Source organism: Cephus cinctus, unplaced genomic scaffold (assembly GCF_000341935.2).
Source record: "Cephus cinctus unplaced genomic scaffold, Ccin1 Ccin1_scaffold0157, whole genome shotgun sequence".
Classification (NCBI taxonomy): Eukaryota; Metazoa; Arthropoda; class Insecta; order Hymenoptera; family Cephidae; genus Cephus; species Cephus cinctus.
The window spans coordinates 35,390-57,781 of record NW_014332884.1 but is presented as its reverse complement, the minus strand read 5'-3'; the positions used below and the strand labels follow the sequence as shown (position 1 = coordinate 57,781).

Below are 22,392 nucleotides of genomic sequence, written 5' to 3'. Positions count from 1 at the left end.
TTAAATTGTGTATTCTTAGTTTGAGTCTCAGTGCAAGACGCGTCCAGCTCCCGCTCCTCAACAGAGTCAGAGTCAACGACCACATAATCCACATCAGCATCAACCGCCAATGCCACCTCATCAGCAACATCCTCAACATCCCCAGCATCCTCAGCATCCACAGCAAAATCATGGTCCTAGGATGATGATGGGTCCTCCACAAGGTGTAAGACCACAGAGAATGCCGCCACCAGGCATGGGGCCTCCTGGCCCGGGTGGACCTGGTCAACAAGGACCACCGTGTCGGATACATGGGCCGCCAATGGGGCCTGGGCCAGGGCCCCATCATCCGCTATCAGGTCATCCAAATCAAGGACCTCCACCACCTGGGTATCAACAAGGACCATGGAATGGTCCTAGGCCTAATGGCCCTCCAGGTCCTCCTCGTGGTCCAAGTGGCCCTGGTGGACCACCCCAACAAGGTCTACCAGGTCCTGGTCCAGGACAACATCGTCCGCCAGGAATGGTATGCATTTTAAACGATAAGCCACTTATATTTACAATATGAATTTATAATATCCCAGTGCTTCACTGTTTGGGGTTGATAATCCATTATATAGCGATAAAAATATAAATAGACAAAGTATATTAATACCTCAATTTTCAACATCCTTATTATATTAAGAACGAATTAGGCTCATTAGATTAAAAAATGTGTTTCAATGTTGAGGAATTTATATTAAAAAGCTCCTATGTATGTGCATCTAAGCGTGTGTGTGACTTATATATAACACGGACAATGTTAATTCGCTATTAATCGCACGCAATGCAGTGATGTAAATGCTCGCGTGCGAATATTTGTCTCAGACATAGGAGTTGATTAACTTACGGGAAATTAATTTTTTAAATCTCACAATCAAATATTATTTATATTAATCAAAGGGAAAACATATTTCTCACAAATACATTTTTATCTGTCTAAACTTTATAGAAATATTGACTATTTCAATTAGGTTTCTGCACAAGCTATTATAATATCAAAAGAATTACAAATTTTCATAGCGAATAAAATAAACGAATTATTCATGTTAATTATTTCTTCAACTTTTAGAGAACCGACTGGAACCATTTCGGGTTCCGTAAGAAGCCAAAGATTGTACGCAACATGTGCTGTTTATATACCTATAACTTTCAACATAAAAATGTCCACTATTTTTTGAGCAAATAGTCTTTCGGCCCTCTAAAGGTTAAATATATGTAGTTATGATGACTGTTAGTAATAATTAACATTTTTTTGTTTATTTTAAGCAATTTCATGGTGGACCACCAGGAGGCCCCCCTGGACAAGGTCCACCACGTGGACCACCTGGACATCCAGGCGGACCTCCAGGAGATCCACGGGGAGCACCTCCTCGACCCGAATGGAATAGACCTCCAGGTTATTACATTTCTGTTAATATTTTTTAAGTATAATGATGCAACTGTTTTTATTATATGTAAGATAAGTGTAAAGGAAAATATGCGATGCATGTATTTTCGATCATACAATTAGATTATTTTAAGATGAAATAAAATCAGTAGATTAATGTATTATATGTCAATGAAAATATTATGCGTACATATTTATATGGATTTTAGTACTGGCATTTACGCATTTTTCTTGTCAAGTTATTATATTTACACTAGTACACAGTATTAGTTCCATTGATGTTTAAACAATAGTTTCGATAGGCACTCAGAGTTATTCGCAATTGCATTGGAAATGGTATATCGAATCACTACTTCTGCATACACATGTCGGTGATGTGGTTTCGGTCAGTACTTTTAAATAATAGTTGTTTGACATATGTTGTATCCCAAAATCATTGTTGAAACCTATTAGGAACTGTAGAACTTTTCGGGAACTATATGGAAATAGTACATTATGATACACGTGCGGAAAGTTGATGATTCCTGACGAGTGAGACGTTTGCCGGCCTCGCTTCGCTCGGCCGGCAATTCCTACAGTCTTCGGAAATTCCTAGGCTCTCTAGCGCTCCCTAGTGGCTCTGTGGGTATGTTAAATATAGCAGGGGCGAGCTGGGCACCCTGTTATAATATGGCAAGTACCGGTTTTTGGGGTTACTAATTACGAATTCGGGGCTAAATTTTGAAATTCAAAATGGCGGATCCAATATGGCGGACCAAAATGCAAAAAATAGCTTCATGTAGATGAAACCTGGTACTCAGAATTTTTTGTATTGCTGATTACGAATCTGGGATGAAAATTATTTTAGAAATTGAAACTACTTTCTGCATTTCCGGCCGCCATTTTAAATTTCTGAATCTTGATTCCAGATTCGTAATCAACGACCCTAAAATTTTAAAAGTTCCAAAGCCTTAAATAGTACTTTGCAATACAAGTGCGAAAAAGCGAACATTATAGGCAGACGGTCAAGTTGATCGTACAAGCCGAAGGCGAGTGCTGCTTGTAGTACGAGTGCGGCAAGTGTGACGAACTTCACGACCTGCGTATAATGTTCGTTCTACTGCACCAGTATCGCATATTTTATGTAACTCATGCATGAAAAGCGCTACTTTTCGTGCCTCCAAAGTGAATGCGTGTCATGTCAGCGCGCGAGAGCAAAGCACTAGTGCGAGAAGTAAAATTGGGCCGATTTGTGTAGCATTTTTATCGCATCCTTAGTTATAAAGTGTCACTTACGCCACTTTGGAAGCTCAAGAAGATCATTTTTCATGCATGAGTTACATAAAAAATATTTCTAACAGGATCGTGGGAAACACATTTTTTTCTAAAAAAATCATTCATTTTGACAGTTTGTTTATTTGTAACTCTTTGGTAATTAACGATATATTCTTGTTAACATTTTTTGATCCTCATTTATGTTTTGGATGGGAACCTTATCAGTTCAAAAAGTCTCCGGCTATTGTAGTAAAATAAATTTTTTTTATATATAAAACCACAAATAATTTTTTTTTAATTAAAAAGGACCCATCATGCTTTATAAGGTTAATTCATTAACCAGCGAAACTATTTCTGAAAACTATCACGAACTATAAAAGTTATCCGGCTGATACTAGAACTCATTTTTTTCATCTTTACACAGTATGGTTCCAACTTCATAGCCAATAATTATTATTGTAAATTAGCCGGTTGAATTTATATATTTCTTGCTTTTTTTCCAGGTGCTGACTACTTCGTAGCCAGGATAAAGAAAAATTAACGAATTTGAGTAGAACGTTTCGATCCGAAGTTTGGGTCCTCTTCAGGTGAGTTTATTTAATTTTCTGTATGTAACAAAAACATGTGATATATATAGAGCACTAAACAACATGTTACATTTAGAAAATTAAATAAACTCTCTAGAAGAGGATCCAAATCTCGGGTAGAAACGTTATAATCAAATTCTTTGATTTTTCTTTATCCTCGTTGTGAAATAATCAGCATCTGGGAAAAAAACAAGAATTCATAGCCAATGTCTCCTTGATATAGTATCTCCTGGTTGAACGCTCAATTCTGGTTTAGCACAAGTACATTGTATTATGTATTCACACATATTTTTAATATCACTCATTGGAATATTATTGATATGTCTAGGGATGCATCATGGACCGCAAGGACCACCAGGTTTCCCTCAACATCAACATATGCAAGGTCCACAACCTGGTCAAGGACCTCCGCAGAGAGGACCTCCACCTGGATCTATGGGCGGTAAGAAATAAGAATGCTATTTACATACGTTTTCACTATCTAAAGTCACTTGGAATAAATACTTTTTACTCGAAGATTGACCACAGTTCCTCTATAAGACATAATAATTGACTTCATATTAAATTCTACAATTATCTTACGTTTCATTTTCCTAATTTAAAATACACATTATACAGTCACGTCCAATTGAAGTGCAACACTTGAATTTTTTTACATATCTGTGAAAGTATGACAGATTTCAAAAAACCAAAGACGTATTTTTTAGGAAAATTCCTTCCCGTTCGAATGGTAAAGGCTTTGTCCCGATCGGATACAAAATGGCCGAATGGCAGGGGTTGGAGTAAAAAAGTGCATTTTGGAACTTTTTGAAAAATTCGAGATCTAGTAGTTCCGAAAGGAAATTCATATTTCTAATTAGGGCACGAGAGAGAGCATCCTTCGGCATTAAAAAAACTTCCCCCATTGAACCCGTATATTTTTTAGGAAATTTCCTTCCCGTTCGAATGGTAAAGGTTTTGTCCCGATTGGATACAAAATGGCTGCATGGCAGGGGTTGGAGTGAAAAAGTGCATTTTGGAACTTTTTGAAAAATTCGAGATCTAGTAGTTCCGAAAGGAAATTTATATTTCTAATTAGGGCACGACAGAGAGCATCCTTCGGCATTAAAAAAAAAAACGCCATTGAACCCCTGTAGGATCACTCTAGGGGGAGTTACACCCCCTTGAAGTGAAAACACTTAAATGGCCATAACTTCCGAACGCGCCGGCCAATCTGGTCCAGTTTCTGCATGATATTATCTTTAATAATAGTGCAGATTCTCACAAAATTATTGTTCTCGGAGATGATTCCGTGACGGAGATTTTTCATTAGGAAAGCGATGAAATAGAAGTTTCATTTTTATCCACGTAGTAGTTGAGATTTCAACGATTAAAACGCGCTTTTAAACATCCAAATACGAGTACGCTAAGGGGTTTAATGATCCGTTTGAAAAAACGCGTAAATTTTGCGAGTTTCGCTCGAGGCGCTCGGGGGACTACTACCCTACCACGCGCGCCAAGCATTTGTCCCTCGAGCGTCTCGAGCGGAACTCGCAAAATTTACGCGTTTTTTCAAACGGATCATTAAACCCCTTAGCGTACTCGTATTTGGATGTTTAAAAGCGCGTTTTAATCGTTGAAATCTCAACTACTACGTGGATAAAAATGAAACTTCTATTTCATCGCTTTCCTAATGAAAAGGGGGACTACTACCCTACCACGTGCGCCAAGCAATTGTCCCCCGAGCTCCTCGAGCGAAAGTCACAAAATTCCGTCACGGGATCATCTCCGAGAACAATAATTTTGTGAGAATCTGCAGTATCATTAAAGATGATATCATGCAGAAACTGGACCAGATTGGCCGGCGCGTTCGGAAGTTATGGCCATTTAAGTGTTTTCACTTCAAGGGGGTGTAACTCCCCCTAGAGTGATCCTACAGGGGTTCAATGGCGTTTTTTTTTTTAATGCCGAAGGATGCTCTCTGTCGTGCCCTAATTAGAAATATAAATTTCCTTTCGGAACTACTAGATCTCGAATTTTTCAAAAAGTTCCAAAATGCACTTTTTCACTCCAACCCCTGCCATGCAGCCATTTTGTATCCAATCGGGACAAAACCTTTACCATTCGAACGGGAAGGAAATTTCCTAAAAAATGTGTCTTAGGTTTTTCGAAATCTGTTATACTTTCACAGATATGTAAAAAAATTCAAGTGTTGCACTTCAATTGAACGTTACTGTATACTATCTGAGTTTATGTTAGTATATGCTCTTTGCTAACTCAACAATGCATTAGGAATGTTACCAGGTCCTGGAGGACCACCACCAGGTCATGGTGGTCCACCACAAGGACCTCCGCAAGGACCTCCGGGTGGTCCAGCACCACATGTGAACCCAGCATTCTTTTCTCAAGGCCCTCCTCATCAGCATCCTGGTCAGCATCCAGGTGGCCCTCCAGGACCACCCGGCCCACCTCATGGTCCACCTCATGGCCCTCCACATGGTCCACCCCATGGACCACCCCACGGACCGCCACACGGTCAACCACATGGGCCACCACATGTACCTTCTCATGGATATGGACCACCCACAGCACAGGTATATTTAACTGTAGGAATTGGAACATTTTACGGTCATTTCAATAAATATTCCACACATTACCCGTTAAATATTTATCGAGTGTCTCAAATTCTAGTTCACAACTGATTACTGAATTTTCAGTTTTGAAATTGTTCTCTAAACGAAGTGATGTGTGGAAAAGCACATACCTCCGATTTTATTGGAACTATGTATACCTACGTATTTTGATGTGCTGGTTACGAATATGACTCTGAAAATTGGTGCTAATGACATTTTGACGGTTAAAACACGAATTCGTATTATCTTGGAAACTATTGAACTGACCAAAGAAAGTTTCCAACAAATTTTGACGGAATAATGATCTTGACAGTAGTTTAGATAAATAAAAATTGTCGGCGAACGACGCACGCGTAGAAAGATAGACCACGCACAGACCAATAAATGACTGAGGTTGATTGAGTAAGATTTGGCTAGGCTAGATTAGATTAGGTTAAGTCAAGTAAGATTAGTTACTAGTAGTTTCCATGAATAATATTCATCGCATTGTTCAATGTTGTGATAGGTTTGTAATTGACTAGGCTTCTGTTAGTTTAGGTTAGATTGTGATCCGATAGCACCGCTGCTATGTCTTTGTTATTAGTGATTCAGATTTTTATTTAAAATGTAATATTTCCACAGTAAAATTGCTTTGAATAAAAAATCTGTATTTTTTAAACTCTATAATTTTTGTCGGACACTTTTTTCGCTCAATCAAATAATTTTCAAGATAATATTGTAAAATTGTTTTAATAAATGGTTTTTTCGTGTTTAGATTTAAAAGATAGCATTTGCGCCAATCTTCATCGCTATATTTGTAGCCAGCGCATCAAAATACGTAACTATACATAGTTCCAATAAAATCAGAGGTACGGGCTTTTCGGAACTCCATCTCAAATTTACATTGCTGTATGTGTGCAAGATTCAAACCATTGTACTGGAGTGTTAATTGAAGTCTTTGATAAATATAAAAAAAAAATGTATTTCATAGCAACTTGAAAATTGCCGTACTGTATTCAGAAGTCACGTAATACTACAATTCTGCTTAAATTTTGCTTTAGAAGACAGTGCATAAAGCAAATTTACACATTTGCTACAAGTACTTAAGCCATACATTTATAACGATACTTTCCGAAAAGAAGAAATGAGATGCGTGATTTTGAAGCATATCTGAGTTTTGCGTTTAGCAATTAAGAGTGAGGGGAGGGGATACATATGTTTGAGTAGCAGAAAATTATGCAATTTTTACAGGTTTTGTTTTTTTGGCGAATCTATAAATTTTTGTGAAAAAAGCTTCTGCATATGAAAGCACATATGTACTAAAATTCTTTCAGAAAAATTTTCATTGCTTAGAAATTACAAAATGGCAGGGTAATGGCGGATAGTATCAGGTAGACTTTCAAAGAAGTACTTTTGCGGTAATTATAATCTTGACCGAATTGAACTGAAAGTAAAATAAATGAAAGGAATTCTTGAAGTGTTTTAGTACAATACATCTAATGTGTCTTAGAGTCAAATTTCAGAAATATATCTTCTAAAGATAAGGCTGATTATCCGAAATCAATTATGTGTGTTGAATAAAAAAGTCGCCAGTTTTTTTCGATTAAAAAAATGTACATACGTAAGAAAAACCGGCTCCTTAGGTAGACTAGGTTGTTTAATGTAGGATAAGCAGACAAAAATTTGATGATAATTGGTTTCAGTTATTTTCGAGTATTTATAGTATTTTTAGAAAATGCAAAGAAAAAGGTTGATTTCTTGGAGTTTTGCACACATATGAACTTCATTGAGGCCTTTCGTGTCACGCCAAATTTTCTTGGCATTATGTAAGATATAGATCAATGAGAGCAAGTTGTTATACACAAAGTTGTGGACACACTCCCAGTGGTCCAGACATTACGTTATATATTTACTTAAATATTGAATGCAGCAGCGTCACAAATATTGGAAAATTTTACTAATATTGGTGTCTCACCTATGATGAAAGATGATAGATTTTTTCGCGACCCGCTTAATGCGGAAGGAAAGAATAGTATGCAAAACCTGGTGGAGAACACCAGTATTAAACAAGATGTTTGGCTGGAACATAAAAAGTAGAATGCAAATCACGCTAAGTATCTGAACAAAGGAAAAAAAAAAAACAAGAGGAAATCAGTGCTAATATGTTCGAATAGTGCTGTCTTTTATAACGAAACTTTTTCCATTACGTTGTAAAGTATAGTGAGATGGAAAGTGACCATCATTTAAGAAAAAATAAATTTACAAATTAGAGTTTTCATACGAGCCTTAAACGACCGTGACCGTGTAGAATCTGCAACTATCGTCCGAGAGGCTGTCGTTGCTTTTACAAACTTGCTAATAGTGTCTAATTATAATGTCAGCGTGTTTGAATGAAAACTTGCGGTTTGGACAGCCATCTTTGTTAGCACATTTCTAGCGTTATTCAGCGTATCATAATAATTTACTTTCCCAGTTATAAGAAATGTCCAACTTTACAGTTTCATAAAATTGTTTCCATAGAAATAATTTATTATAATCATTTTATGAAGACAAGCTAGACCTTCAAGAGCAAGAGTTTTGTTCGAAATTTGTACATCATATTTACCGAACATTAAATGCAACATACTGGAATACAAAATTCTACTGCTATGCATGCACTGACTACTGTAGATAATTGAAAACGCATCTCAATGACGAATACATCTATTTTCTTTAATGGAAAAACAGTTAACATTTTGTATACACGTCGCTGATGATTAATTTTATGTCATTCTTTTTATACAGAGTTGATGTAATTATTCTATTTCTAAATATTGTAAATCGGACGGATATTGAGTGCTGCTGTATACTTGACGGCCTATTATCATTCGAAAAGAAAATGGTAACGAAAAATGAAATATTAGCATAACAATACGAAAATTTGTTTTAGCCTCCTTATGGTGGACCTGGTCCTGAACATCGTCCAGAAGGACCACCACCCTTAACGGAGCAAGAGTTTGAAGAAATAATGGGTCGTAACCGTACCGTATCGTCATCTGCCATCGCACGTGCGGTGTCGGATGCTGCAGCCGGAGAATATGCAAGTGCTATAGAAACATTGGTCACTGCTATTTCATTGATAAAACAATCCAAAGTGGCGGCAGATGATCGATGTAAGATTTTGATTAGTTCACTTCAAGATACATTACGTGGTGTGGAAACTAAGAGTTATGGATCAGCGCGAAGAGGTAAGGCATTATTTATAGGATTTATCGAAAAATATTCTATGACGTATAGTAGTTTTTTTTTTCAATTTCAAACTTATATTTCGTTATGCTATCTTTAACAAGGAACCACCCTATAGTCTTTATGCTGGGTATGATTTGGTATGAATTTCAAAAGTAGCTTCAATCTCTAAGTTGTTTTCACTGAAATCAGTCGCGTAAAGTAAGAATTTTTTTATTTCCAGCACGAAAAAAAAACTAGTTAATTGTTATAAGCATTTGTTTAAAGGGGGGTCATGTACATTTCACCATATTCATTTTCTAGTATGCACGCTTCCTCGTCTACGGTTTTTCTTTATGGAACTTAACTTTTTATAGATTACCTAAAATTCTAATTTATCGTAACCAGACAGACCTTGTCGAAGTCTATGGTGTCGTAATAAGCTGGACTTGCTCATTTTGCTCGCTTGTAGACAAGGAAACTACCCTAATCCTAACACGAGACGGAAAGCTGGCTTTCCAACTGTTCGTATACTTAAGGAACTCCGGACCTCTTATTTACCCCGTGAGTAATATTTCCAACCAAACTCGTAAATAACAGAATTTTGACAAAAATTCTTCCCCAAAGCGGATTTCAATGTAGATTTTGCAAGCTTAATAATCATTTTGACACCACTTTCGTTGTAATGAAATAAAAACTGAAAGAGTAATTCGAGCCGAAATTTTTCGCATTTTTCAAATTCACATACCAATTTTCGGGTCGACTCACTCTTTTAGTTGTGTGTTGATTATTATGAATGCTATGGGAAAAAATCTCCTTAAAAAACCTGTTATTAACGTTTTTTGTTGACATTTTACTTACATGGTAAAAAGAGGTCCGAAATTCCTTTAATTTAATTATTAGTCATTCAAATCAATTTTTTACGTCAAAAATATACTTCAGAATACAGATAATAAAATTTCATCGGTTCAATTATATTATCATTACTACGTTATCGCTCAATAATTTTTAGTTATACATATTGTTTACATAACGTTAAATAGCAACCACTAGTTATTATTTCACAATTAGCTATTATGAATCGTCTTTATTATTAAATTTATTAACTCTGTGAAAGAGTCTAATGCCACAATATAACTACAACTTTTAAAATTTATAGTTTAAAAACCGTTAGTTGCATGAATAAAAATAAATGAATATTTGTTTTATAAAATAAGCAAACGTTCTGAGGAAATATATCGTCCCCAAAAAATTAATTTTTAACATATTGTTTAAACAAACTTTTATAACTAATTTGAGGTGATCTTCAAATTCATATAGAGCAATACCTAGTCGGAAGAGTATTGGAAACTAACTAAAAGTTATAGTTATGATTTCTGGTGAAGTTTCCACTTTGTTCATTGTATCAATAAAGTTTATCGTCAGTATTATCACTTGAGTGTGACATTTTTAATAGCAGTTCAAATAAAGGTTGTTATTAATGCATTTTACTGAATTCTAGAACGGTCGCGTTCACGTGACAGGGAGCGCAGTCATAGAAGACGTCGTGAAAGATCTAGAAGCCGTGAAAGGGAGTACCGAGAGCGCAGCCGAGATAGAGAGAGAGAAAGGGACAGGGATCGTGATCGCGAAAGAGAAAGAGAACGTGATCGTGACAGGGAACGTTATTACAGTGAACCTTATCCGCGAGAAAGATCGCGTAGCAGAGAAAGAGAACGCGAGCGAGAGCGAGATCGTGAATACCGGGAAAGAAGTCGAGAAGAAAGGTAAGCTAAAATAATTACTCACACATATGATATTTTTATGTTTTATACGTTTGAAGTGACAGTTTTTATGCTGGAAATATGTGATCAATATATAGCAAATTGCATGCTATCGAACAGTTACTCTGTCATCGCACATAGTTCGCCTTTGAGTGCTGTTACAGGGTCTAAGCACAATAACATTTTAAACGTTTTGTATTATCTGATTATATATGTGATTATATATGTAAATATCCATGACTTCTGTATTTAAAAAAAAAATTTTTAATACATTATTTGCCAAGAAATTGTATAAGATGCAACTATTAGAGAATTCATTGTAATTAGATGTTTTAAAATGTGCTTCCAATAACACAAGCAAAGATCAATATCTCGATATGTATTATCGGTGCCATAAATGCTACAATATGGGGTAGTGTGCTTAATTTCATAATGAATAGAGTTATATTCAATCACTTACACAAAATTATTCATGCCAAACGTATCAAGTGAAGATAGCCTGTCATTTAATTTCTATGACAAAATTATGTATTTGTATCAAACAGCCCGTATATTTTTTGGCCTTTAATCTATGGATATTTAATTGAAATTCATAGTGCTGTCCGGCTTAATCGGATGTTATTAGCGTACCCCATAAAAATAACTTTGAATTGAAATTAATAGGAATCATTTTCATTTCCATTAGTAAATATATGTAGGATTTAAACAGAAATTTCTTATGCACGATTTTGATTCATTCTAATTAAGTAATAGTTAATGTTTTGCCATATATTCTTGAATGCCTATCGTATTTGCATCTTGCACGTGCTGTACTTATGTGCATGAAATTATTGCAATTCTTACCTCCCATAATCTATTTTTAAATCATTTAAATGGATTATCAATATTTTAATATTGAACTATTTGTACGACTGCTTTAAGTACAGCATCCATTTGATTACAAGATAATAATCATTATTAATCATTAGATAAAAAATCTGGGTCATTTTTATCCGAGCCAATTTGAATTGTTGTAATACGTTGAGATTAGCTACCACTTTGTAATCGACCCCATCATATAAAAAATTAAGGGTAACGAACACCCTACGCAAATAGTAGTATCCCTAAATCCATTACTACTTGAGATTGGACCTTCTGAAATCACAAATGAGAAAAATTGATCCACGTTTACTGTCAACGTCAACTTTTTACCATAGGTTTCGAATCTAAATGTTGTGCGTAAACATGTTTCTCAAATGATTTTAGTGTTTTTTTAATCAATATCAATGATAAAAGTGATTCTTTTCTGTATTTTTTTATACAATGATTTTTTATTAAAATTGAAAAAGTTATATGTCGGTATCCTTAAAAATTTTTTATTTTTCATGATGCAAAGCGTTGTAGTAAAATGTTCAAATATACTATGTGACTTTTTACACATTTTTTGTATCACGTTGAGTTACTGAAACACGCATCGGAGAAAACTGATCTAGGTTAACGGTCTAAAGGTACCAAAAATACAATAACCGAGTAACGATTAAGTTTTTCGTATTAGTCATGTCAGTCATAAGTGCATAGAATTTTTCATTTGGTTACCTGTAATTAGACATTACCGAATGTTGCCTTTAACACTAGATTTACGGAAGCCGTCACTTTGACGGATTTCAAATTTCATGTTAAACCCTAAAATTCCACATTAGAGTGAATTGTAAACTCGCATCGGCTTGTGTGGAATTTAAAGGTGCATGACAAAGGTATGCAATTCGAAAATTAAAGTTACAGAAATTATACATAAGTATTATTTTTTAGCAATTTTTGTTAACGCTGATAATCAACGGTCGTAAATCTAGTGTTAAACAGGTATCTCTATTAGTGTTGTAAACAACTAAGAGGGTTGTATGCTAACGGCGTTATGTTAGGAAATATTGTGATTTACACAATGAAATTTAGGGAATGCTTCATTTTAAGTTTAGTCGCATTAGAAACGTCCAGAAATAATATTCATAAATTTTATCTGTAATAAAAGCGGCAACTAATCATCGTTTAGTGGGAAAAATACTCGGATTCGTAAAACAGAATTTCAAAATAATACGGAATTACATGCTAGCACACATCATCAGAAAGAGTGAAATCATTCGAACTTAAGTTACAGCTGGTACTTTTTTGCACTGTATGTACCTACTCAATTTTAAATTTAACAATCGCCTCATGGCCAACAGACGTTTTACTGCGCGGGTTATGAGGTTTTGTAAAACTTTTAGTTTATGAGTATTTGATTAGAAATCAACATAGTCTCGAGTATTATGCTAGAGGTGTATGCACTAAGGGATACGAATTCTTAAGCCCGTATTCACAACTCGCTCTTAAAGTCACTAACAGAGTCGCTTGTAGTTAAAAGTCACTAAGAAAAAATGTAAAAGTGTGCTATTAGTCCTAAAAGCAAGTTTTGAATACGGGCTTTAATGTTTAAGTTGAAAACCTTGGAACTTATATTAACGTATATTTATTGTAATCTCTAACCGGTAGCCTGGCAAATGCAAAGTAGTAGTTACATATTAGCAATGTTAGAATTTTCTACTCAACGGTAGAGTAGTTGTAAAATAAGTCTTGTCCAATGAGCGCTGACGATGCCTAAGGGTGTGCACCATTCTTAAGGACCGATTGTCCTGTATCTCCACTCTAGGGTATCGTTGACGCTCCCTGTATTGAATTATTATATCTCTGACAAGAAAGGTACCTCAGGTATCGTCCTCCGATTTCGTTCGTTTTGAAATATATTGTTCTCCATCAAAATCTAAGAGATAAGTGTTTTTTTGTATGGCCGATAAATGATTTTAGGCGATGAAATCAACCCTCAAAGTTGAGCTCCTCGAGGGCGGTTTTCGCAGTTTCACATACTTCTAGTCGAGATATTTTAATGGGAATAATCGGAGAATAATCCTCATGGTGAATAATGAAAAATACATTTTGGCCGGTTCTGGTGGGGTGAATGCCTAAAAATTTATAGGAGTTGAAAAGTGCGAAATTTTTATAACAAAAAAACTATCGATTCGATTCTGATGAAACCAATTGCATTTGAAAGTACTAAAAAAAAAGTAGAAGATACGTGTTTTTGTGTTTTTCGAAAAAAAAACGTCATTTAACGGGTGAACCACCCCTATACCGGTGCAATCAATTTCTCATTAAAGCGGCACTATCTTGCTTCAATTTATCTTTCCAATTATTAGAAAGCTCTTTTTATGTATTAATTAAGAAGTCCAGTCGTTTCAATAACGTTAGGTTGTATGCTCACTAAAACTACCTCTTCGTTTCCTGACGCCATTCTGGCAGGATTCCTCGTACGCTCGCGAGATCTTCAGAACTCTTGTATCCCAAGGGTTTTGGAGGTCATTGAAACCGATTTTGGACTTTAAATTATGAAATTCACAATGCTAGATACTGTCAAAGTGTAATTACTCAATTGTTATGGCAGGGGGTAACTATCCTTGAACGCATTCTATTACGGTTTTATGGAAGTAATGTAATTGTTGCAAATTTGTTTTAATAAATTAATTCCTTTTAGTTAATTTGCTTATTTCGAAGATTTAAGAGTGAAACTACATATAAACAAAGTTTCACCAATACTAGAAACTGAAGTTATCATTTTTGCGTCGTAAGTTGATTTACTCACCACTGACACAAGTACGGTCTCATTATTCATTGTGACAATAGCTTCATATCAAAAAATTGCAGTAAGCGGATCAACTTAAGACGTAAAAATAATAACTTCAGTTTCTAGTATTGGTGATATTGTATTCTAGTACTGTGGGACACTTGATGAGGTACCTTCCTTGTGAGTAGAACACTGGCATTGCCGATGTGTAACTCGTACTTTGTATTTGCTGGGTACAACTCTAACGAATTACCTTTGACAAGAACCATACATTTTTAATAGTGACATGAGGAACCTCGAACGATTCAATATAATGCATGCAGGTCATACGAATAAACGAGGTAAAACCACTAGCAATTTTGCGCATTTAGATAGGGACGTCGCCGGATCCTTTCTACTCTGATTGGCTGACTTTTAGTATGTGTTATGGCCACGTCGTGAGATCCGCTCCATTTTGAGGTGCCATCTCATAACCAACCAATACGTGAATATGTCCTTTCAAAGTGAAACTGATGTCGCTTTGAACGTGACGTCATTGGACTCTGCCTGATTTGGATCAAAATACAAGCGCTAGTGGCTGTACCTCATCTATTTGTGCAGGCGAGGTCCAGGCTATATCCAGACTGCAAGATAATTTTTGGACATCTTGTATATGCTGAAAATTTGTATAGAACAATACTGCAGCTACTTCGTAAAACTAATACTAGTAGATAATAAGAATGACATTGCAAATGACTGAAAAATAGGTGTGTAAATAAATGTTCTGCAGGGTTTTAATATCATAGTATCAGTTTCCAAGCAATTTGTATTTTACGAAATACTAAGTAGAGACATTTCGGACATATTAGATCCCATTATTACTCCTGTAAGTATAGCCCCGATGAGTCTCTTTTTCATGTATTTGTCGTGAGAATCTACTAAATCTTTTGACCGGATTTTATGTAAATTAGTTTGAATCCGCAATCTTGAATTGCTTTTCGTAACTAGAGAAAAAGAAACTTACGGAAAGAATTATTGATAAGAAAAATGAACCGTAATTGGGCTAAGGCTTTCAAACTTCATTTTCTGAAAGTATAATAGCAAAAGATATTACAAAAAATGCATATAGATGCAATCGTGAAAATAATAAAATACGAGAAGTGTTTATTTGTAGACTCATTATTATTCTTTCTTTTTTTCTTTTGCTGCAAATAATACAATAAAAACTTATTCTCTTGTTCCGTAGTGTAGCATGCATTCAGAAATTCCTCTATAAGTTTTACGTTTGTTTTATAAATATATATAATTAGGGGTATGCACGGAGCATGATTCAAAATTGGATTAAAAATTTTTTTGTTTAAAATTGTATAATATATCAAAAGTTACGTCCTATCGTATATCTGCACATCCATTACCACGTTTCTCGTGTTGATTTACAAATTTCAAGATGTGTATATAGTCATGGATAGTGAATTATCACAGTAGTATTTATAAACATTGCTTCTTTAATGAGTGTAATGGTGGTATTGCTATTTATCCATTAATATTCGACTATTTATGAAATCATACGAATGGATTTCTTACCTTTTATTAAAATACTTTATAAATTGGAAATTTTGTATGCTTTGCATGTCTGGGCTTAATTGACGAAAAAAATATATTTTCACTTGCAATGAATATAATTTTAACGTAAACAAACTTCCGTTCATGTTTATCGTATAGTATTGTGTATATTGATTAGAGTATGGATAATTTATGCTAAACAGCGCTAGATAAAAAGTAGATTGGTACCCTTAAGTAATTAATGTCTATTCAATGCACAAATTACGTAAAATAAATTAGAAAAAAAAGTGAAGGTTGAATATGCTTGGCTTTAATTTTGTGTATGCTTACTTTGGATAAGCTCTATGAGATGTGTTGATCTGCATATTATTGTTGCTTTAAAGATAAATGCTTATGGCTAATTCCCAAAGTAAAGCTTTTATATTAACATAACATAACATAAGGCATATTGATGAGAATGCAGATCATTAATCTTTAGAAAATTTACTAATTTTTCAAAAATAATCAGTTTCTGTCGTAAATATATGAATTCATTACGTACCAGTACAAATAATTAAAGGAATAGAGTAATTTGTTGCAATTTGGTATTAACTCGATTATTATCCAGAACATTCTTCGTGATCAGATAACAATCATACGGTGTAATAGCAACTACGCTCTACAATCAGTCCTACGAATTTTCAACTCGTTAGGACCGAGAACCTTGTTATTTTTAAAGTTCTCAGTTGTTCTCACTCTTCATTTAACCACTATGTTGATTTTTATCGTGCTTATCCAATTGTACTGAAGATTGAAGTTAGTTACGTGAGCCCTGAACTTGAACTGTCAAAATTCAAGAACAGCGTATTCGTCTGCGTACATAAACTATGATTCACCGAGTACAGTAAAATACTAATATTAGTTGAGTAAAACGTGTGTCAGTAACGAAACTGAAATTAGTAAAACGATTCGGTTGAAAATACATAGAATTACGACTGCGTTGAGATTGGTCTTCAATTATGTAATGCATTTCATAATTTGACATATGCTACTAATTCTATCTTCACGCGTATAATGCAGTTTAATAACAAACAAGGAGCAATACCTTTACCACTTATGATTGATTGAGTGTCACCTGTGAAACTTATTACTTTTTGCGTTATTGTCTTTGCAGTCTAAATTATTAGTCAGTTTTGCAACTGAAAATTTGTTCATTTATTAATAATTCCATACGAATTGCTGATGCTAATTCATAAATCTTATTCGCATATATTTTACTTAAAAAGAAAGTGAACTCCATATTTTACCAAAGATTCAAAACAATGCCTTCAAAAAATTTATGAGTAATTACAAACATTCAATATTTTCAATATATAAAAAAAATTCCGTTAGTAGAATTAAATAATACATATAATTTCAGTTAATAGCAGTATTTATTACTAAAATGTGAAAAAACGTTTAGATTTTTTATAGAATTAGGAATATATGTGTGCCATGCGGTAAATTTTATAAAAACATAAATATTGATACCAGTATTCCTTTCTGGTCATGTTATACGAACGAGTATTTATCACTTATTTTTAATGGCATTAGAATTAGTATTTATATTTTATTAAATCAAATAGAATATTGAAATTGGTAAGTGATAATACAATATAATAATTGTCAATTTTCTACTAGTACAACACGTCAATCAGCCAGGCCAAGAGTAAAAGAAGAACCGCCAGAAGCGACACCTGTCTCTTCTTCGAAGTCGTCTAGGTAACGAATTTTTAAATTAACTCAGATGGATCTTAGTAAAGACAATGTTTCTTTTATTTATACATACAACACAAAAATATTCCTAAATAATTGTTTAGAAGTAAGACAAATGTGACAATGTTACTAGTGTTCTAATGAAAATTTCCTAGTTATAAAAATAAAATTAGTCATGATGAAAATAGAAAGGGATAGAGAGAAGGAGAAAAAAAGGATGTAACGTAATCTCTCAATCGTGCTACGTTTTTCATTCGCAATGGCTATCTGGCAGTATTTTATATTATTTCTATCTATCTATCTATCTATCTATCTATCTATCTATCTATCTATCTATCTATCTATCTATCTATCTATCTATCTATCTATCTATCTATCTATCTATCTATCTATCTATCTATCTATCTATCTATCTATCTATCTATCTATCTATCTATCTATCTATCTATCTATCTATCTATCTATCTATCTATCTATCTATCTATCTATCTATCTATCTATCTATCTATCTATCTATCTATCTATCTATCTATCTATCTATCTATCTATCTATCTATCTATCTATCTATCTATCTATCTATCTATCTATCTATCTATCTATCTATCTATCTATCTATCTATCTATCTATCTATCTATCTATCTATCTATCTATCTATCTATCTATCTATCTATCTATCTATCTATCTATCTATCTCTCTTTCTCTTTCTCTTTCTCTCTTTCTTCCTTCCACACTTATGCTTTCTTTTCATAAAATAAAGTATTGTATCATGTCAAAAATGCCTCTTCATGTGAATGGTAGAGACGAGTGACAATAGAGTTAGAAATATTTGGGCAATCAAGTTTGCCTTGATGTGCAACCGCTTGAACCATGTGGTCGAATCTTATGCTTTCGCTGGTGCAAAAAAGAATTAATTTTACGGATATTTACAAATATTTAAATGTCATCTACATCTGGATATTTATTCCTCGACTAAATTTCAAGCCAATTTGCTCAGGGGTTTGTTCGGAAATTTGGATACAAACCTTGGCTACTGTACACATATACATCCTTTTTTTGCGATGGCGATTGCGTAGTATAATTCTACATGTTTCTTGCGGACGCGTCTAAAAAATTAAATCAATATCAATGTTTGTTTTTCTGTATCGTCCGGATTATGGTGGGTAATATACATGAGGTTTTAAAATTCCGCATTAATTTCATGTAACGATTTTGGTGTGCAATTAAGAAAAAGGAAAAGTTAGATATTGTTTTTTATCAATTACGGGTGAATTAAGATAATTAGGATTGTCGTATACTGCGTAGGTATTATGACGATCGCTACAGAGAGCGTGAACGGGACAGAGAGCGGGAGAGGGAATCAAGTCGTCGTCCATCAGAACGGGAAAGGGAACCTGAACGGGAACGAGAACGAGAGAGAGATCGCCGTGATGAAAGGGCAGATTCATCGCATCGGTCCAGACATTAAATTTGCCATTATGCTCCTTGTTATTCATAGACGGTGGTATAATACAAGCAACATAAGATATACGATAGAACTTACAAAAAATTCTTGAAGCAAAAATAATGCAATGTGACAAAAGAAGAACTGTCTTTGCTCTATTTAGAGGTAAAGTAGTGCGGTTGGCGTAAAGCAAGTAACTATCAGATATGGAATTAGGAATATTGATTTTAATCCTTTACATTGATATTAGATAATGCGACATTTCTTAAACATTTATTTCATACTTCTTGAGTGCACGTTAATATTCCATAGTTGCGTTTGCGCAATTTAAATGTTTCATTTTTTTTCCATCTACCGCATACATATTATGTAATAATAATGTTCATGTATACGTACATGCATATGTAACGACATTCTAAATAAGCTACTCATTTAGGATTACAGAATATTCATTTAGTCAACTACCGAATTAGGTATTGTGCGGTGAATATACAAGATACAGTGTTCTTGTAATATGTCATAACGACTTTCGATTTACGGTATGTGGTCAATAAAAATTTCGAGATGCAGTGAAGATTTGCAAAAAGGACACATACACGCGACTAATGAAAGTAATAAACTCATCTTCGGAAGAGGAATGAAGTCATCCAACACAACCATCGTTCTTCTAGCTACACGACGATGCAAGATTGTATCTTCATATAATACAGATATTCGCTTTCAAAATATATATTCAAAACATGCCTTTATTTTATTCATCTGTATACACAATATCCTAAAATTAATCTGATTATAGTGATTTTAATGAGTACGCATTCCAGGTATTCAGAAAATCATCAACGGCATCTGTACGGTATTTTTCTTGTTTATAAATTTTATGAATAGTCGTATAAATAATTGTAGTATACAAGTAGATTCTGAGGTACTTAAGGTTGTAGTTGAGAAAATGGTGATCTATTTAAAATGGTTTCTTTCAACTTATGTTTGCAAACAATTCTCAAGATACAATGTTTATTATATATCTTACATCTTACCATTTTTTCTTGCGGTTGAAACTTTCTACAATGAATGCACTCACTATAATGTTAAGTATCTCATATTTTCAATATTTTTTTTTTTTTGACTCATGGAGATTCATAATAAATAAGATTTTAGACGAAAACATCACGTTCCAATTTATAAATAACCTGAATGGGGTTAGAATTTTTTATTAATATAAAAAGTCCGTTATTACAATAAAAACCGGAAAAAAGTATTTTATTTTCTTCATAAATTCATTTCAAAATTGGGGCGATAGCAAATAATTTTAGAGGCTACGTGAAAGATTACGTAATTGCTTTGCGTTCAGGATCAAACTTCAGAAACCCGAATCAATTATATCTATGTATCGTACCTTATGTTTTACGAATCTTTTCAATACATTAAACAATATTTATTGATACTTTCAATATATATCACGGAAGATATGTGTCGTTAGACATCATACATATGTGTATACAGCAAGGATAACCCATTAATTGTGTTCACATTTAGTATATAGTTTGTTTTTACATATTATGTACAATTGTTTTCAATATTATTTTACGTGCTGTATCCTTTCGACTTAGGACTCAAAAATATCATATTTAAATGCATTTTTTAGTCCTATGACTTAGTTTCATATACAAAAGAATTACTTCCCATCGAATTTTATTGAACTGCGTTGGGTATTGCCATTAATGTGAATAATTTACGTTGTGTTTAATATGCAACAAGTTATAAGATTTAAAGCTACACAGTTTTGAGGTAAGAAACTATTATTTATGCTGATTTGCGTGATATAAAAATTAATTTTAATCCGATATTCTTTTCGCAAACAAAGTCTATATGAATAGAACTGATAAAATTATAATTATTAATTAAAATTATTAATAACTAATATTTTTTTAGTTAATCAAATGTATATTTAAATTAAAATGCAAAATTTCATTTACAAATTTATAGTAAACCTAACATTATTTTAAAATATTTATATGGCTTTCGTTACCATCAGTAATTTCACTACATTTCAGAATTGTTATTTTGTTATCATCTTACTTTTTCAGCATATACAGTGGTCAAAATAATTTAAAATAATACTATACTATCTAAACTTGCAGTTATTAAATGTAGTTTACGTATATTTATGATAATTTTGTGATATTCCTTTTCATTATAATTATTGTATATTTTTAGTACACAATTAGCTATTCAAATTAATTGCAATGTCCTGCGCAGTACCAAGTACTGTAACATTCTACAAATACGATTTTAACTTTTGTATTGATATTTATTTTAATTTTCGTACCAAGTGCATGAGTAATTTGTTATTTATTATCATAGACGTGCAGTGTTGGCCATAGTAATAAAATGAATATAGATAACTTCAATTATTTTATCAGGAGTTGATTGGTTGGAAGAGTATGCCTGTTATCTTCATTGATCACATCTGCACATAACAATATTATACATAGGATATATGAGGAATGTGATATATGAAACAATGGATATATCCGAAATTCCGAATAGAATATAAACATGAATAGTTCATTTAATAGTTAATTTAAATTCTCGCTTAAACATCATTATATTTCAATTTTCGAAATCAGTCTAGTAGTCTAGTAGTCTTCTAATAGTTAATACTGACTAAGGAGCTTCATTGATCTTTGTATATTTTAATAACAACTTACAAATTTATCAATGAATTTGAATTACATTTATGTTTATGTTGAAAAATAATATTTTACTGATGTATTACTTTGTTTTAAGTCTCACGCGTAACGCATAACTTGAATTAGCTTTTCTTGCAAACAATATCATATAAAACCAATCTTCATATAGTAAAATTGGTAAATAGTCTTGTTGAGGTTTGTAAATTGCTTGAAAAGTTATGCTGTATCATGGAGAGTCAGTTTCGATCTGTGTTTTTGTAAATTTTGCAAGGTCATGTTATTTTTAACATTTTTATTTGTTATATATAGTACTTTTTATAGTAATGCAAAACTGATACACAAGCGGCGAGGAGATACTGGTTAAAAGAGCCAACCTTATGGCACTTTGTGTCTAACGTAATGGGCACAGTGGCTACAGAATATATGCTGAAACCAGCATAGAAGTTCTGGAGGGGGTTGATATGCCATATCATTTGTTTCAGACACAGACTACGCAGGGGTTGGTTCTCTTTACTAGTATCTTCTCTGTGACGCAAATAAAAAT

At 33.5% G+C, this 22,392-nt stretch overlaps 1 protein-coding gene across 2 annotated transcripts; it reads left to right on the top strand.

The window, feature by feature from the left end:
- Positions 1-20,599, top strand: LOC107263541 (basic salivary proline-rich protein 1). 2 transcript variants are annotated; one of them, XM_025080881.1, is made up of 8 exons: positions 1-505; positions 1,288-1,417; positions 3,578-3,691; positions 5,533-5,822; positions 8,770-9,067; positions 10,546-10,810; positions 17,640-17,720; positions 19,020-20,599. In XM_025080881.1, exons 1-8 carry the CDS (start codon positions 110-112, stop codon positions 19,180-19,182), a joined length of 1,737 nt encoding a protein of 578 aa, XP_024936649.1. In that variant the 5' UTR covers positions 1-109; the 3' UTR covers positions 19,183-20,599. The 2 variants fall into 2 exon arrangements, with proteins under 2 accessions (XP_024936649.1, XP_024936648.1); XM_025080880.1 differs by having other exon boundaries at positions 5,521-5,822.
- Positions 20,600-22,392: the final 1,793 nt, after the last annotated feature.